Source organism: Vitis riparia, chromosome 16, assembly GCF_004353265.1.
Source record: "Vitis riparia cultivar Riparia Gloire de Montpellier isolate 1030 chromosome 16, EGFV_Vit.rip_1.0, whole genome shotgun sequence".
In the NCBI taxonomy this organism is placed as follows: Eukaryota; Viridiplantae; Streptophyta; class Magnoliopsida; order Vitales; family Vitaceae; genus Vitis; species Vitis riparia.
This window is the reverse complement of record NC_048446.1, coordinates 8,538,480-8,558,596: the sequence shown is the minus strand read 5'-3', so window position 1 is coordinate 8,558,596 and position 20,117 is coordinate 8,538,480. Positions and strand designations below refer to the sequence as shown.

General features: G+C 30.5%; 1 protein-coding gene across 5 annotated transcripts; it reads left to right on the top strand.

Moving 5' to 3' along the window:
• Positions 1-1,178: 1,178 nt before the first annotated feature.
• LOC117933477 lies at positions 1,179-19,857 on the top strand. Of its 5 annotated transcripts, none has more exons than XM_034854852.1 (3): positions 1,179-1,396; positions 12,486-12,626; positions 13,626-15,642. In XM_034854852.1, exons 1-3 carry the CDS (start codon positions 1,213-1,215, stop codon positions 13,667-13,669), a joined length of 369 nt encoding a protein of 122 aa, XP_034710743.1. In that variant the 5' UTR covers positions 1,179-1,212; the 3' UTR covers positions 13,670-15,642. The 5 variants fall into 5 exon arrangements, 4 of the variants coding, with proteins under 4 accessions (XP_034710743.1, XP_034710745.1, XP_034710744.1 ...); XR_004654292.1 differs by lacking the exon at positions 1,179-1,396 and adding an exon at positions 10,143-12,382; XM_034854854.1 differs by lacking the exons at positions 12,486-12,626; positions 13,626-15,642 and adding an exon at positions 19,614-19,857.
• The last annotated feature ends 260 nt before the right edge of the window (positions 19,858-20,117 follow it).

The following is a 20,117-nucleotide window of genomic DNA, read 5'->3' as shown; positions in this document are numbered from 1 at the left end:
GGTTTCTAAGAATCACTTGAAGTATTTATTTGTAAAGATTCATTGGAACCTTGAAATCCAAGTGTGCGTGTTAAAAACTTAAGGTTCAAGCTTTGGAGCTAACGGAACCCTTAGTTAGGAACTTAAGGAGAGTAAGCATAGGCAAATAAAAGAAATAAAATAAAAATTACGTATCTAATTCAATTTAATAATTAAAACTCATGCAATCTCATCCGCACTATTAGATCTATTATTATAAGCCCAAAATAATGATTACATCTCAAATATTTATAATAATCAACAATAAAGAAAATTGAAAAAAAGGAATTGTATATAGGGTTCATTTGTTAACTATTTTAAAAATATATAAATCTTTTTAATTTTTAAGAACAAAAAAATAAGGGAACATATTTGACAACCAAGAAACAAAAAATAATTTTCTATTCTTAAAAATAGAAAAAAAAAAAAAAGTGTTTTTAAAATAGTTGTTTTCACTTGTGTTTGATGAGGATTATTTAAAATAATAATAATAAAATATGAAGAATAATTAAAAACAAAACATTATAAATAATCATTCTTCATATTTATATAATTATTTTTTAAAATAACCCTAAAAATATAAGCGAAAATAATTAAAATATATTATCTGAAAACATTTTAAAAGTATAAAATTATTTTCTAATTTTTGGTTATCAAATATGTTTTTTTTATTATTATTTTGTTTTGAAAAACAAAATGTTATTTTAAAACACTGGTTAGAGAATTTATTCACGTCATTGGATATGAAAATATGAAAAATGATAGAAAAAGAAGAAAAAAACAAACAAACCAACAAGTGTTACAATTGTATATTTCAATAATTTCAACATCGTTTTCACCAACCTATACAATACCTCATAAAACCATAAACGATAATTTCAATGTCTTTCCTTTATATATAGTGACAGCACATATGCCAACAAGACTCACTTGAAAGAATATTTCAAGGCCAACTACTCCATAAAACCATAAACGATAATTTCAATGTCTTTCCTTTATATATAGTGACAGCACATATGCCAACAAGACTCACTTGAAAGAATATTTCAGGGCCAACTACTCCAAGATGCTTAGCGTACACATCTTGCCCTACATGGTCTTATATACCATGGCTTAGGTAGGAATCTAAAGCATAAAGTTTTTCATATTATCAACACAATCATCTTATTGTGCTTGATCCACAAAATTGAAAGAATGGAAATCTCCGGACAAGTTTCATATGATGTGGCAGCTACCTACGCATGGAAGCTCTATGAAGCTTTTCAATTGGCGAAGATTATTCAAAAGGGCTTCTCTCATATGGTCGAGAAAGTTGAGCTCATTGAAAATGATGGAGGTGTTGGAACAATTCTTGAACTTACATCCGTAGGAGGACAAGGTATTACTCTAAATTCTAGCTTTTTATTTATTTTTATTTTTTATTAATATGGTTGAATTTGACTTGAATTCTGAATTACGGTCAAGTTAAAAAATTTCCACTAAGAGTTTATTTGATTTGGAAAAAAAAATGCAAAATGCTATTAGTGAAGTTATGGTTGGGCTTGGAGTATATTAAAATTACTCGAAATATAAGGTTAGAAATTATTTAAATTATGAATTGGTATTTAAAGAAAATGAGAGGGAGCCGCCTACCCTTTTGCCTCTGCTCTAAGGTCTGTCTTTTTATAGGCTTCTTCAAGTGAGAAAATCTTGATCATACCACCAATTTTCCATCCTCCAATAATCATCTCCCAGCCAAGAAACAAGCCCAGCAAAAAAAAAATGAAATAAAGCCCAAGATCAAAACTAAGTCAGACAAATTTAACTAGGCCCAATAGAAAATCAAGCTCAAACTCAACCCAAAAATAAACTAAGCCCAAGTCCAACCCAAATAAACATGCAATTCAATATCAAATCTGCAAGCCCAAATAAATATAAACCAACCCAATAATCACATTCATATAAAATAAATTCAACAGGACCTAACTCAATATCCTCAATCAAAACGCAAGCCTAAATAAATAAACATGTGTTGTAGAGATCTATAAATGAATGAACGAATGAATGAAGAAATAAATAATAAATAAAAAAACTTGATTTCCCAAACCTAGGGGTGAAAGAGTGCATCAAAGTGGCCCACGATCGTGTTGGTGGCGGCCCAAGGGGGAAGAATGTTGGCCATGGGAGAGCATGGTTTTAAAGTCACGAAATCAGGCATTGACTTGGAAAATACTAATGCACATTGGTCTTAGTAACTCAGATTGATATCGGGCAATACATAAAATATATTAATTTAATAGCTCATAAAATACCAAAAATAAGATTAAGTAATCAATATGATAAAATAAATATATTTTATTAATTAATTATTAAAATATATTAAATGATATTCTTTTATATGAACTTTATCATTATTTAATTATTTATCTCAATTTTTAAATATAATAAACTTAATTATAAATCAATTAATTTATCAAACATTTATATTTATAACCATATAATTATTCATGTTCCTATAGCCATAGAAATATCTTCTATAAATATTTTTGAAACCCCATCTTTAGCCCATACACCTAATCAGTAATCCAAAATCCCGGATAATATTATAATATAATACCATAAATATCATTAGTATGTAAAAAAAATACACAATACCCATTTTTTTCCAAATTTGAATCTTCTTCTCTAAGGATGACTCTTCCATCTCAAGCTTTCAAGGTCTAAAGTACTACTATTAATACGTCATCGCTAGCAAAAAAACCTCACCACTATTCAAGATGTTGCCAATAGCAAAAAGATTTGAAGATGATAATTGGAGGAAGAAATAACATATTTGTTGGCGCTTCTCACCTTCCAATTTCCATAATAATAGTAGAAGGCAACCAAGAAGGGCAATTTTGTGGTTGAAGACAAAGAAGAAGAGAGATTTATAACCTAACTTAAGGTATTGGGGTAGATTTATAACCTAACTCGATTTAAGTCAAACATGGTTTCTTTCAAAGAATCAAAGAGTTAGACGATTCACGGCAAGTTAACATCAACTCAATATTCAATGTTGTAAATTATAACTTAGGTGTCAAAATCATCTTAGACTTAGTCAAAATGAATATGATTATGTTGAGTGGTATTGAACTTGACCAATACTTTAAACCTTGGTAAAAATGGGCTTAAAAAAAGGGTTAGAATATGAAAGTGGGCTTGAAATTCAAACATTAATTAAAGAAATGGGTGTAGGGTAAAAATTGGTGGTATATAGTTCTTCATATATAAAATAAAATTTTAAACAAATGATAGAAATAAATTGTTTTAATTTAAAATTATGTTTTATTTTCCTCACTTTTTCTCTTTTTCCCTTCTTCCTCAATTTTTCCCCTTAATTCTCCATGATCCAAACCCAACACTAAACTTTATCTTTAATTTGAACTCTCCTTAATGGGCTTGTATTTGGGTTGTGCAATAGAAAATATGTTTATTAATTCTTAATTAAGACAAACTTAGGCCATATTTGGTAATTGTGATCCTGAAATATTTTTAACATGTTTTTATATCTTTAAATATGTTTTAAAGATAATTTTTATATGTGGTATTTTATTTTTAATTATTTTTATATTTATATAATTATTTTTTAAAATAATTATAAGAAAAAAGTAAAATTATTTTTTATATCTTTGTGTGAAGAAGGGAATCTCTCTCTCTCTCATATTTCCAATTTGATGGTGCATCCACTTGCACATTACACAATAAACAATCACCAAAGATGCCCCTCTGTCTCTTCCTCCTCCACCTCCGTCTCTCTCTCTCTCTCTCTCTCATTTTTTCAATTTGATGGTGGATCCACTTGCACATTACATAATAAAAAATTAATAATTAGATCAATTTTTTGAATTCAAAATTATTCTTAAAAATTTAAAAATTCATAAAAAATTTAAATTATTAATTATGTTTTACTTAATTTATAATTTATTTATTTAAATTAAAAATATATATTTGTGTGTATAAGGATATCAATAAAGTGATGACTTATAATATATTAGCTTTGATTTATTATTATTTTTAATTATTAGAAAATGTATAAAAATATAATTTTATGTAACAAAATAATAGAGATATTATGTACCAATTTTTATCCAAATATATTTTTTTATTTTAATGAATTTATTATTTGAGTTTCAAATTATTTTTAAAAATTACTAAACTTGTTAATGAATCTGACACACTAAGTCTTATTTAATTTGGAGTTATTTGTCCAGTTAAAAAAAATAGAAAACATTGATTCTATGTAAAAGAAAAACAATAGAGTTATTTTAAATTAACTTTTGTCCATAAATTTTTTGTATTGATTACGTCAATATTTGAGTTTTAAGACATTTTTAAAAGTTACTAGACTCTATAATAAATCTAGAGTATTAAGTCTTGTCTAATTTGGAGTTCATCTACCTAGTGAAAAAATTGAAAAATAAGGATTTTATGTGAAAGAGAAATAGTAAAGTTGTTCTAAACCAATTTTTGTTAATAAATTTTTAGTATTAATTGGTTCATTATTTGGGTTTTAAATTATTTTTAAAAATTACTAGACTCCTTGATGAATCCAAAACATTAAATCTTGTTTAATTTAGAGTTTATTTGTGTAGTGAAAAAAAAATAGAAAATAATGATTTTATGTAAAAGAGAAATAATAAAACCATTCTAAATCAATTTTGTCCATAAAATTTTTGAATTAATTGGTTTAAAAATTAGTTAATGAATCCAACTTGTTAATTATGGCTTAATTTGAAGTTTATTTGCCTAATAATTTTTTTTATATATATAAAAATATGTGTATAGATATGTATATGTATGTAAAGAAGAAACTAATCCAAATATTTAAAATAATTTTGGTTTATGGCTTACTAATGTTATTGAGTTTCACAACATTTTATTATTAATTAAATATGTTTTTTAATTTAAAATTATTTTTTAATATTAATAAATTTTATTTATCATGTAAAATTTGATTTGAAATGTATTTGCCTAATGAAAAATTGTTAAAAATTTAAAAGAAATTCAGAAAAGTACATATACTTTAAAGAAAATTCATTTTTTAAGATTTACAATATTGATATTAAATCGTGAAAAGAGAAATGAAGTGATATTATGTTCAATTTTATGGTTTTCTTTTTTTTTAAAAAAAAAATTCTATGTTTTTCTTGTTTTTAGAAATGGATACAAACAACTTTACTTATTTTCTAAAAGATATTCTTTATTTCACTTTGTTTTTAAAAACTATTTTTAGAGAGAAATGGTTAAACAAACAATGGTTTTATATTTTTAAAATAGAAAATCGTTTTTAAATCATACCATGAAACAAGTTCTAATAAAAGTATAGACCGCATGGAAATAAAACTTGAAATAAAGTCTTTCACATGCCTATATACATTAAAAGGAGTGATAAACCTACAATGTTTTTTCATTGTGACTCATATTTTATTTTTTATTCAAAAATTAAAATAATAGCTCTTTTTCCAATTTCTTTTATGATAGAAAATATTTTTCATTTACATTTTGAACCAATAGAGTAAGGTATTATGTTTGTCATGAAAAATCACAATAAAGCATAATAATATAAAAATAAAAATAAAAGAACGAGAATGAAAGCACAACAATTCATGTGGTTGGACTTAAAACCTACATTCAAGGATCAATACGAAAAAAACTTTCTTTATGTTTTGAAGAATTTCTTATATAGTATCCTTTGTTGCAATTGAAACAATTATGGTTTCCTTTGGCTTTGATTTAAATCTAAATAAAAAAAAAATCATTATTTTTCTTTTTTATTTTCACTCCAATTACCAAATTTTCACTTAGAGATTTCATTTTTATTATCGAACACTTTTTCTTTTCAACTCATTGAGTTCAAGATTGCCTTAACATCCTTTGTCGAGAAAATATCTATAACATACATCATGATATTTATGAAGTCCTTACAAGAATTCGACAAAAATACATCGAAAGCTTGATTTTTATCATTAATTCTAATATTAGTATTCTTTAAATTTATAATACTTTAATTAAAATCATTGAGGTTATCCTTAATGGATATACCATATTTGATTCGGAGGGTGAATAACTGCTTTTTTAAATATAAGCAATTTTTAACGAAGTTTGCCATGTACAAATTCAACCATAACTTGGTAGCTACAATAGACCCCCAAATTTGCCTTGAACTGTTACCAAGTAGCTCCATCTCCACACCACTATACACATGGTCTATCACTCTGGCCATTTTCATCTTATCCTATTTCAACACATACTCTCTTGGCCTAATACAATTTAGACCCACTTACTCTTACCCCATACACTTTTATTTTTATTTTTGTTATTTTGATTCATTTTGTTTTATTTTTGTTTTTATTTTATTTCACATATCATAATTTTCAACATCCAACATCCAAATAGAGTATGAGTGATATAATGGGTAAAAATTGTCTTGTATTTTAAAAACTATTTTGGACATGAAATAGAGGGCTTCAATTATTCTATCCATGAGATTTAAATAAAAATAACATGAATATCATTCTTTTAGTAATAAAGTTTTTACCATAAAGCAAATAGAACAACACACAACTAAAAAAAAATATTTGCAATATAGAGTCAATCATTTGAAGGCTAAATTTTCCTCAAAATATTACAAAATTTGTTTTTGAAAATTATTGTGACTCGTCTTTCAATTGAATTTATCAATATTCTACTTCCCAATATCTTTTCATTAAAGAAAAAAAAAAAGTTTTTATATGAAAGATTTTATTAACTTTATGAAAATAGAATTTATACTCACTAGAATGCCAAAACTTCAATTAATTGAGGTTACATGGGGAGCCCTTGGTTGCCATATCCAACCCCAACACCATTATTTACTTTATATTATAAACATGAATTTAAAATTAAGGTTTGATGGGGTTAGCATAATTGTGATGCATGCTCATTCATATGATATATAATCCTTCTTTTAACAATCCTTTCCTCTCTCCTTTAGACTTTTCTTCTGATGTCTTTGTTCCTTTCTTTTTGCCCTTGTTTCTTTCTCTCTTTCTTTCTTGCAGCTTCTACTCATAAGCCAAGTCCTAGTTTTGTCCCTTTCAAGAGCCAAAGTGACCTACAAAACAAGGCTAAATTTTATATCTTAATTTTTAAAATTTATTATTTTTTTCAAGGTAATTCATTTTTTTTTAAGAAAAAAAAGTTTTAGAAATTTTAGAGTTTGAGATAGTAAATTTTTTTATATCTTACTTTTTAAATTTATTATTTTTTTCAAGGTCATTCTTTAATAGATTTTTGGTTAATCTTATATAAATATTATTACCATTTTCTAGTTTTAAAAATAAAAATAAAAAGTGTATAGAAACAAACATTAATTTGTTATAAAAAATATAAATTAAATGTATCCATTTTTGTCACATCTTTGAACATACTCCATTTTGCTAAACCCCTAAAGAAAGTTTCCAATTTTTAGCATAAATAATTGTGAGCTACCTATGTTGAAATTGACTTCTTATAGGGGTTTGTTTTCCGTTCATTCACTGTCTTGGACTCCCTCAAACACTTCTACCACCTCCTCATGATCATTAATGCCCCACCATGAATCCCATTTTGTCAAACATATCTCTACTTTCCATACCATTCTCTCTTCTAATTTTCTTCTACTCCTCTTATATCTAAGAATGATTGGTGTAGACGTAGAGAATGATTGGTAATCCTTATTAGAATTTGTTTTTCATTCCTATTTTGAGTTGGAATCATACTCTTTTAGACCATGTTTTAGATTTTTATTTGGTTCTAGCTTTATTACCATTTTTTTATGTTATGATTTGTGTGAAAAAATATTTGTAAAAATGTTTCCTTGAAAATAAATTTGGAGCTATTTAGAATATTTATAATTATAATGAATTTGTGAAAATAAATTATTATAATAACAACAAATAGTGTCCCTTCTGTGGACTTCATATATATATATATATATATATATACACATAATTGTTGTTTCCTTTAACTCTAATTTAGGTCTAGATTTAAAAAAAAAAATCATTTTCTTTTTCCATTTTCATTCTAACTATCAAACTTTCCATTGAGTTTTCTTTCAACACTTTAAGTTCAAGGTTATCTTAACATTTATTTCTAACACACATCATGATATTCATAAAAATGCTTATAAAAATTTGATAAAGAACACATAAGTATTATGACTTGATTTTCTCATCAATTTTAGTATCGATATTCCTCAAATTTATAATATATTTGATTAAAATAATCGAAACTATCTTTAATAGAGATATATATTTTCGTTCACTTGGAGAGTGAACAACCACATATTTGAATATAAATGTTTTTTAAGAGAATTTGCCACATACAAAGGTGCTTATTTCAACCATAACTTGACATAGCTGTAGACCTCTAATTTGATTTGACATATTACAATGTAGGTCCACCTCTAGATCATAAGACACATGCTCCATCAATTTTGCCATTTTCATCACGTTCTATCTTGACTTTGGCCCAATCTTCTTACTCTTAGTTCATATAGAGACAAATTATGGTTGTCAAGTTATGGTTGAAATAAGCATCTTGACTTGGCCCAATACAATGTAGACCTTCTTACTCTTGCTTCGTACACTTATTTTTATTTATTTTATTTTATCTTACTTCACTTTATTTTTTTATTTTTTTCTCATACTTTCACCCTCATTTCTTCTATTTTGAACTTTCAATTTCTACATTAAAGAATGAAGCGTGGAAAAAAAAGAAAAAAAGGAAAAGTTGGTATCTTTGATCTTTACAGTAATAGGGCTAGGTGTTTGGTCTAGGGCTTGAATATTGGATTTAATCGGTTGTTTTTGGACTCGGCGTGAGGAGGAAAAGAATAAAGAACAGAAAGAAAAGAATGAGAGGGGAGGTGGGCAAGCTATGGATGAGGATAGAAAAGGATCTTCAGGAGTTTAGTGAGGATTCCTTTAAAAAACAACATTAAATACAAGGTATTAGGGGATAGTTTTGGAAACCATTTTTTTATTCACGCAATTATATTAATTATTATTTACAAAAATGTAATGCCCACGGCCACGGCCACACGGCCACACGGCCACGGCCACACGGCCACACGCCCACATGCATCCCAGATGCCATCCACTCAGCTTAAACCCCTTGGTCAATGGCTAAATCATCAACCAAGAAAAAAGAAACAAATAATAACATAAGATCGTCGGAATGGTGCCTGGCTATGCCTGACTATTCTTTCTCAGAATAAAATTAACCACGAATATGAAATAATAAGAGAAGGAAATTCACAAACACGATCTTTACGTGTAACACAGAAAACATTGTGCAAGAATGAACCATTAACATTTTGCAACAGCTCAACACCTAAGCCCGTGACAACAAGGCATCGCCTATTCTATAGATACAATCCGTCTTCCATGACCGAGAGATGAACCTCGGAACCGAGACCCCCAACTAAGGATGGAATTCCAGAACCTATTTTGAGTTGGAATCATACTCTTTTAGACCATGTTTTAGATTTTTATTTGGTTCCAGAACCTATTTTAGAACCTTGGACTCGAGACCCCCAACTAGAGATGGAATTCCAGAACCTAAATATGCAACTCACTTGGTTATATATATATAACCAACCCAAAAATGAACCATTATTTTGTTGTAAACTATAGACATAATGCAATTCACTCACAATATGAGAATGAGTCTTATTCAAATCAAAACAAGCTACAGCTTATATAAGCCTTACAAAAGAGATTAAAAAGGAAACAAACAGCCCACGTAAGAACGTGGTAAATGGCTAAGGAAATAGTCAAATCCTACCAACATGTCCCAAAAACTAGGAACTATTAACAGAATGAAATTCTAACAACTTTGACTACTTTAACTGAACATCCCAACAATTCCTCCCTTAAACTGATTGCAATAATGCATTCAGTTTACTCTTGGTACCACACTCACACCCAGTAACTCACGCAACTTTAAAAACACATCCAACTTGAGTGGTTTTGTCATAATGTCTGCAACTTGTTCTTGTGTGCCACAGTGCTTTAACTCAACAATTCCCTCTCTAGTCAAATCATGCAAGAAATGAAACCTTACATCAATGTGCTTGCTACGTCCATGCATTACTGGATTTTTGGACAGCTTTATAGTAGAACTATTGTCACATAACACGGTAGTGCACTTTCCTTGAGAATGACCAAGCTTCTCCAGTACTCTCCTCATCCATACTCCTTGACAAGCACAAGAAGCAGCTGCCACAAACTCTGCTTCAGTAGTTGACAAAGTAACCACAGGCTGCTTTTTAGAAGACCATGCCACAGCTCCTTCACTGAGCAAAAACACATAGCCAGAAGTACTTTTCCTATCATCCACATCCCCTGCATAGTCACTGTCTGTATATGCCATTAGTTCACCATTACCCTCCTTCTGAAAAAAAACTCCCAAATCTACAGTACCTTTCAAGTACCTTAACACCCTTTTCGCAGCTTGCAGATGCATCTCAGTTGGACTTGCCATGAACCTGCTAATAAGACACACCACATACATCAAATCTGGTCTTGTAGCAGTCAGATACATAAGACTTCCAACTAATTGTTTGTATTTAGTAGCATCCACCTTAACTCCGTCTTCATTCTTCGTTAATCTATCTCCAGGAACAATGGGATTCTTCACACTATTACTTTTCTCCATCCCAAACCTCTCCAACACTTCTTTTGCATACTTCCTCTGACTAATATAAATACCCTCAGAATTTTGTAAAACCTCCACACCCAGAAAATACTTCATCTTTCCCAAATCAGTCATATCAAATTCAAGTTTCATAGAATTCTTGAATTTAACAAACATACTCTCATCATTACCAGTAAAAATTAGATCATCAACATATAAGCTAACAATCAAAATTTTACCTCCATCTCCTGTTTTGATGAACAATGTGTGATCACAACTGCATCTCTCAAACCCTTCCTTGATAAAGTATGCTTCAATTCGACTATACCATGCACGAGGAGCTTGTTTAAGCCCATACAATGCCTTCTTTAGTTTGTACACCTTATGCTCTTCACCTTTCTTTTCATAGCCCTGTGGTTGCTCGATAAACACTGCTTCATTTAGCTCACCATGTAAGAAAGCACTTTTGACATCAAGCTGGTACACACTCCAACCATTTCGAGCTGCTAAAGCAATCACCATTCTAATTGTATCCCACCTGGCCACAGGAGCAAACACCTCAGTATAGTCTATGCCATGTTGTTGTGCATACCCTTTTGCCACCAGCCGAGCTTTACACTTGTCAACCTTGCCATTTTCATTGAGTTTGGTTTTGAAAACCCACTTTACTCCAATCTTCTTCACTCCTTCAGGCAAGTCCGTCAGCTCCCAAGTCTCATTCCTTTCTATTGCTTCTATTTCCAAGTCCATTGCAGCTCTCCACTTGGAACTTTGAACAGCTTCTTCAAAAATAGTTGGATCTGCAGTTGAGGTAAATAGGACCAAGTTGTTGTGTTCAACATCGCCTTCTGAAAATTCTCCCCCACTCACATAATCTTCCATCCAGAATGGTACTCTTCTGTTCCTCCCTTGTTGTGAGCTTGGTGAGCTTTCTCCAGATACTCCTGAATTTTCACCAAGTGACTCACTCAAAGAACCAAGTGACTCACTCGAAGACAAGCTGTCCTCTCTTCCTCTTCCCTCTACTGCCACCCCCTCTTCAGCGTCATCTTCACCTTGTTCGTCTTCACTCCCTTCTTCATTGCTATCTCCCCATTCAAGCACATCAAGTCTTACTTCTTCATTACTCCTCCCCCAATTCCAGCATTTATCTTCTTCGAAAACAACATCTCTGCTTACAACTATCTTCTTGGACACTGGATCATAAAGTCTATATGCTTTAGACTCTTCACTCATCCCTAGCAACACACATTGAAAGCTCTTATCATCTAGCTTCTTTCTCTTGTTATCTGGCACATGAACATGGCCAATGCATCCAAAAACCCGAAAATAATCAACATTGGGTTTAACACCACTCCAAGCCTCTTCAGGGGTCACGCCTTTTACTGCCAATGTAGGACTTCTATTGAGCACATGAGCTGTCCAGTTCACTGCTTCTGGCCAGAAATTCTTTGGGACTTGCTTCTCCGATAACATGCTTCTAACCATGTTCATGATTGTCCTGTTCTTGCGCTCAGCTACTCCGTTTTGTTGAGGAGTATAGGCTGCAGTGAGTTGCCTACTAATACCATTAGTTTTGCAAAAGGCATTGAATTCGAGAGATGTGAACTCTCCACCCCTATCTGTGCGCAAACAACAAATAGAAGCTCCTGTCTCTTTCTCAACAAGATTTTTGTAATTCTTGAAGGTAGTAAAAGCTTCAGACTTCTCCGTAAGAAAATATATCCATACCTTACGGCTATAATCATCAATAAAGCTAATAAGGTACCTCTTTTTACTGTTGGAGACAGGTTTGATGGGTCCACAAATGTCAGCATGTACCAACTGTAGCCTCTGTGATGCTCTCCACAAGCTCCTCTTTGGAATTGCGTCCCTGTGTTGCTTTCCCACCATGCAATCAGTGCATACTTTGGATGATGCTTTCAGCTGTGGTAACCCTCTCACCATCTCCTTATACTGCAATGTTCTGAGACCCTTAAAGCTTAGGTGCCCATATCTACAATGCCAGAGGTGTGTATTGTCTTCAAGAGTTATTTGAAAACAAGTAGGAGCTTTTGGCATAACTCTTGCGGGCAGTATGAACATCCTATTTGCAGACATTGATGTTTGCATAATGAGCCCTTTCTCAGGATGATAGACTCTGCATTCTCCATGTTGGATCAGAATAGCCACTCCTTTCTCTTGCAATTGTCCAACACTTAGCAAATTGTTTCTCAACTCAGGAATATAGAAAACATCTGTAATTACCTGAGTAACTCCAGCAACTTGCATTCTAATGTTCCCCTTTCCCAATACAGTCATCTTGAAATTGTTCCCGAGCTTTACAGATTGCCGGAATTCCTCATCAAGATCCGAGAACCACAGCTTATTTCCACACATATGATTGCTGCACCCCGAGTCAAGAAACCAAACATCTTCTTCCTTGATTGGTTAAGCTCCACATACGACATCAATAGCATCTCCTCTTTCTCATCAAGTTCTGCATAATGTGCTCCCTTCTCCCATTTAGGACACTCATATTGAAAGTGTCCTAATTGATGACACTTGTAGCACTCAACTATAGCTTTGTTGAATGCTTGCCTGCCCCTTCCTCTGCCTCTTCCTCGAAAAGCTCCACGACCACGACCTCCTCTTCCAGCAAATTTATCATCATAGGTCACCTTCAATGCCTGCTCATCTCTTCCATGCCCATTCATCCTCTGCTCATGAACCAACAAGCTACTCTGCAACTCATCAATGGTTAAAGTGTCTAAATCATTAGACTCTTCAACTGAACACACAACATAGTCAAACCTTGAAGTCATTGATCTCAGGATCTTTTCAATAATCACCACTTGCTTCATGCTTTCACCATGAATCTTCATCTTGTTTGCTATGGTGAGTGTTCGAGCAAAATACTCATCAACACTTTCACCCTCTTTCATCTGCAGAACCTCGAACTCCCTTCGAAGTGCTTGAAGTTGTGCCCTTTTGACTCTTGTGGAACCTTGATACTTCTGCTTCATAGAGTCCCAGATATGCTTACCAGACTCTTTATTGAGGATGGTCTCCATAATGTTTCGATCTATGGCTTGGAACAGATAATTCTTAACCTTCAAGTCTTTCAGCTTGTGATCTGCAATTGCCTTCTGTTGAGCTTCAGTAGGCTCTATTCCTTCTGCTGCAGCAGGGATTCCATTCTCCACCAAGCTCCAATACTCCTTTGAACGAAGAAAATTTTCCATAAGCATAGACCAATGATCATAATGGCCATCGAACTTAGGAATTGCAGGTTGAACAAAGTTACTACTTTCAGCTGCCATACTTTGATCACTCTTTCTCTTATCTTACTCTCTTTTTACTCTTTCTCTCTACAAGAAACTGCGGTTTCTTTTCTCTCATAATCAGGCCCCATGATGGGGCTCTGATACCAGATTGTTGTAAACTATAGACATAATGCAATTCACTCACAATATGAGAATGAGTCTTATTCAAATCAAAACAAGCTACAGCTTATATAAGCCTTACAAAAGAGATTAAAAAGGAAACAAACAGCCCACGTAAGAACGTGGTAAATGGCTAAGGAAATAGTCAAATCCTACCAACATGTCCCAAAAACTAGGAACTATTAACAGAATGAAATTCTAACAACTTTGACTACTTTAACTGAACATCCCAACATATTTTACATAGAAATGAATCTATCCCCACAACGTAATGCAAAAAGCACTCCCGAAACACTAAATAACGGAGGCTGCATGAGTGCAGTGCCTCCGCCAAAAGAGTTCCTAGTCTCACCAGTCTGATCCAGAGGGAAATTCTTCTAGCCAGGCTTCCCAAGGGGAGAACTCTTCAGCTGGTGGGGTAAGCACGTTTTCCTCTGAAACCATCAGTGCTGGAGTCGAACCTTCATTTGTAGCATTCCCATACAAAGAGCCAAGACCAGGATGGGCTGCATAGTTGTTGTAGTCTGATCCAGAGGGAAATTCTTCTAGCCAGGCTTCCCAAGGGGAGAACTCTTCAGCTGGTGGGGTAAGCACGTTTTCCTCTGAAACCATCAGTGCTGGAGTCGAACCTTCATTTGTAGCATTCCCATACAAAGAGCCAAGACCAGGATGGGCTGCATAGTTGTTGTAAACTGTTGGATTCTCCATAGCCTCATAATTGAAACCGCGTGTTTGACTGGGGAGATCCTCCGCAGGGTCTGTTGAAATTAGACCGATTTCATGGAGTGGTGTCTGAGAAGAAGAGGGAATATCCTTTTTCGAAAGCTTCTTCTTTAAACGGGTGTTATAATAGTTCTTGATTTCATTGTCAGTTCGGCGATCAAGCACTCCCGCCATCTTTGCCCATCTGAAAGAACAAGACAATCTCCTCAAATGTATGAATTTTCATAATCGAAAAAGACGAACAAAATCAGGAGATTCCCATTACTCGTTGCCAATAAGAGAATGGAGCTTCATAATGGAGTTCTCTTCGTCTTGAGAAAAGTTTCCCCTTTTGATACCAGGCCTCATATATTTGGTCCACCTCAACCAGCAACTCTTCCTACTCCTGTTCAGACCTGCAGCATTTGGGACGTCTGTCCACCGTACACTTTTATGATCACGTTCCTTCATATAGCTCAAGAGTTTCTCATCTTCTTCTGGAGTCCAGAATCGGCGCTTCTTGAGCCCACTCTGCTCATGTGCCTGCAGTGATCCAGCCATCATGGATTACCTGCAAAAGATAGAAGAAAAGCTTATGAATTTTCCATGAAATGCTGAAAACGTTTGTACACAACTTCTGAAAGCTTACAGATTTCACAAATGCTTAAGAGTGGTATGTGGCGGTTGCGGAGACATCTATTTATATTTCACCCAACTTGCATCGAAAACATGTAACAGCTCAGATGAGTGGGGTCAATTAGTTATTTTATTTACGTCTTGAATCGACTTCCTACATCCCTTTCTCGTTAAAATTATTGAAGTTCACCCAATTCAAACATTATAATTTGATAAATTTGTGAAAATAAATTATTATAATAACAACAAATAGTGTCCCTTTTGTTGTGGACTTCTGCTTTATTTAATGGATACACGGAGAAGGTTTCGGGGAGGATCATGAATCACCGATAGAATACACTTGTTCTTGAGGTCATTGAACCGATATAGTTAAATTTTAGTTTGACATAAATTTTCATACTTCTAATATAGATGGTGGGAAAGTATCTAATTACATGAAAACGGGGGCCCAACTGGATTTGGGAGATACTATATGAAGAAAAGCCTATGAATTTTCCATGAAATGCTGAAGAGTGTAGTGTGACGGAGCAGTCTCTTTTATAGACTTCCAGGAGGATGGCTAGAATTATCTTTTTCCAACTTGAATGTAAGCTAGAGCGTTAGAATTAATGAGGCCACAGTTTTCTCTATCTGCCTTCATTTTTGGGAGAATTATGTTTTGCGCCAATAATTAACATTTGATTCATATATAATACATATTTAAGCTCAGGACCCAAACAAAGTATGAAAATTAAGATAAAGGTTATTGTCCTTCATTAATCCCTAAAATACTTTTAATCCTTACATAGGCACAAATGAGTGTGAATTTTAATTTTTTTGTGTTTTTTTTTTCCTTTTCTATTCCAAGTATTACTCATTTCTAATTTTTTCTTCCAATCTATATTTCTATTTTATGTCAAATAAAAAGCAATAATATTTTTTGTTTTTCATTTTTAAAGATATTAAATCTTTTTGCTCTTATTATAAGCCATGATAAAAATTTTGGGATTTTTCATCCAAATATATTTTATCTTTTTGTATTTATCTTTTAGTTTAATTTTCATTTTTTATTTTAAACTTATATTACCCTTTTATTTATATTTTTCTCTTATTTTTAATTATTTTTTATATTTTTTACATTAACCATATTTTAAAAAATTTGAAAATCGACTATCACTTCACTTTATTATATATATATATATATATATATATATATTAGCTTTTTAATTTTTAATGTTTTTATTTTAAAATTTTTAAAAAGATAAATTATTGAAAAAATAACTAAGATATGAAGTTCTAATATTATATTAATAATTTTTCTTATCTAGATAGACTAATGCAAAGTATTTTGACTCACAATAAAAAAATTGTCAATACAAATTTTTAGTGAAACTTTAGAAATTAAATTTCAAATAAAATATATTATATAAAATTTTATCTAAAAATTATTAAAAGTGGTATTTAATTTTTTTTTTATTAACATTCAAACTTATCTAATTTTTTACTTGAAAGGTAATAGAACATGTTTACAAAAAAAAATATTAGTTTTTCATTTTTTAAATAAATGAGTATAAATATATGAAAAGAATTAAAGATAATCTTAGTAAAAAATTTGATAAATAAGATTATAATTTTAAATATAGATTCATTTGGATAAAATTTCACAAAAAAAAAATAATAATAATAGTGGAAAGAAAGAATATTGTTAAAACTACAAAAACAAAATATGCAATTACAAAATTTTGATGATGAAATTTAAAAATAAAATTCGAAACAATTCTTGAGTGAGAGAATTTGAGTGAGGAAAAAATCTTCGAGTGGAAAAAAATGGGAAAGCTTTTCAAAATCACTTAAAATTCTTAACAAAAAGTAGTCTTGTATACCCTTATACAATTAGTAAATTTGTCTTATACAGTTAGTGTAATACTCTTATACAATAACTCAAATTTCATACATCATTTCATGAATATCTGACAATAGGTCGGTTAACCATGTTTGCATTGGTTTGGTTTTAAAAAATAAGAAAAATTGTTGTATAATTTTGTTTTATAATCATCATAAGTAAGGTACCTATTCAAATGACCATATACAAGTTAGATAAAGTACATGAGATGAATGTGTGCTTAACCAATGTGTGTAAGGAATGTCCTTTATCCTCGGTTAGGGGAAATAAACAAACAAGTTTTTCAGAATCACTTAAAATCCTTCACAAATAATAGTTTTGTACACCCTTGTACAGTTAGTATATTTGTCATGTACACTTAGTGTAAATACCTTGTATAATGACTCAAATTCTATATATCTCCTACTCAATGTGTAACCATAGGTAGGTTAACCATGTTTTCATTGATTTGTTTCAAAAAATAGTAGAAGATAGAAAAACAAAATTTTTTCTCAAACATCATTAGTGGAATAAGTATTCGAATTATCATGTGCGAATCGAGGAATGTGTACCTTAAGAGTGTGCAATCCTTAAATGACAAGACAAAAAAAAAATAAAGTTGTCCAAAATTGATTAAAATCTTTCACAAATGATAGTCTTGTATACCTCTTATATAGTTAGAACATTTGTTTTGTACAATTAAAACATTTGTCTTATCCAATTGAACATTTACCTTGTACAGTTAGTATAACACCCTTGTACAATGGTGCAAATTTCATCCATATACATACATTATGTGCCATATATGATGTGTGAACCATGTTTCCAATGATTTGATTTAAAAAATGATATAAAACGTAAAAACAAAATTTTTCCCTAAACATCATTATTAAGGTAAGTATTTGAATCGTGATATGCGAGTTAAATAAAGTACATGAAATAAAAGAATTTGTGGTAGGAGAACGTATAATCCTTAGATGACAAAAAAAAAATCAAAATGTACAGTTTTGTACACCCCTTGTACAATTAGCGTAATAACCTTGTAAAATTGTATAAATTTCATATATATGTATAAATTATATCCACATGAGTGTGTAAACTATGTTCCCAGTAGTTTGACATTTAAAATAATTAAAACAAATAAAATTTTATTTTATTTTATTTTCAATGCAAAATATAATTAAAAATAAGACAAAGAAATTACTTAAAAACTATTATTTAAGCTAAGTTTATTTATTTATTTCCTTTTATTTTTGGAAATAAAGAAAAAAGAATAAAAAATTTATTTAACCATAAGAGATATGAATATAATATCAGTTAGAAAATATCAAATTTATTTCATTTTATTTTTTGGAATTAAAGAAAATAAAAATAAAAAATTTATTTAACCATAAAAATATTGATAAAGATATGTTAAAAAATATAAATAATCCCAAATTTATTTACTTATTTCATTTTATTTATTTAAATTAGAAAGTAATTTATTTTAATAGATTAAAATGTGCACAATTGATTTATTACTTTGTTAATTATGGATATATTAAAATTTTCTATTAGAAAAAAAAATAAATAAAATTAAATTAAAAAGAGTAATAAATATATATAATTTAGTTATTTAATTATTTTTCATGTAAAAAAAATAGTCCCACAAAAAACACATAATTGATCAATTTCTTTGTTTAATTGTAATAATACTATTTTTTTTTTATTAAAATAACTAATGGAAAAAAATAAAAATGGATAATCAATTCATGAAATTTAATTCTTTTTATTATTTTCATATAAAAAATAGTACTAAACAAGGTTCTCAATTTTTATTTTTAAAAATAGTTTTCATTTTTTAATTAAATGTATTTTCAAAAAGAAAATATAAATCATATTACCATATTTATAGAAACTATTTTTTAAAATAATTTTTGAACATTTATAATTTAAAATAGAAAATAATGTTGATTTTCAATTATTTATACAAAACATTAAAACAATAAAAAATCCAAATTGTTAAAATAGAATTATTATGGTTGCATGAATAGTGGTGCAATAAAAAAAAATAAAAAATAAAAAAAACTTATATAAAAGGTCATTGCGTATTTTAGTCCATCACTATTTTATATCCTTCAAATGTAATATATATATATATATATATATATATATATATAAATTTGAAGGATATATTGATCTTTAACATCTTATATCCTTTTTATCAATTATAAAAGTTATATGGACCAAATATTAATTTTTAAGCCTAGAACCTTCCTTCATTTTTATTCTCATAGCGTTGGCCATTTTCTCAGGTACTGGTAGCGTCCCCATGGCATCTGGAAAGCACCGTGCAGGGCCAAACATATTTGTGATTTCCCATTGCTGGGTCCCGTTGCATATGTTGGGCGGAGTTTTTTCAATTGCTTAATTACTCCTTTTCGGTTCAAATTAAACGAGTCTGTGGCAGATAGCGTCAGATAAGATTTTGATAATAATCTCAACATGTCAACATTAAGAATGTTGAAAGTTCCATTCAGGGTCCCGTGATTTTGATAATAATCTCAAACTGTCAACATTAAGAATGTTGTTGGATCCAAATTTTCAAAGTAAAAAAGTCAATTATGGAGTCAAGCAACTCCAACTCCAAGAGGTTTTCATGTCAAAAAGCGGTTTTATCGTACAAGGGTTTAACTAATCATATACGGTTGACATGTATATCGTACAAGGGTTGACATGTGTATCGTATACGGTCAAACCATCCCTTCTACCCATGCTATGACATTTTTGTTCAAAAGGGCTAATTTGAACAATAATTT

Coding starts and splice junctions, on each gene's coding strand:
- LOC117933477 (XM_034854850.1), top strand. CDS start 1,213: ATGGAAATCTCCGGACAAGTTTCATATGATGTGGCAGCTACCTACGCA. Junction 1,397..12,485: donor TACATCCGTAGGAGGACAAG/GTATTACTCTAA, acceptor TGTTGGAGACAG/GTTTGATGGGTCCACAAATG.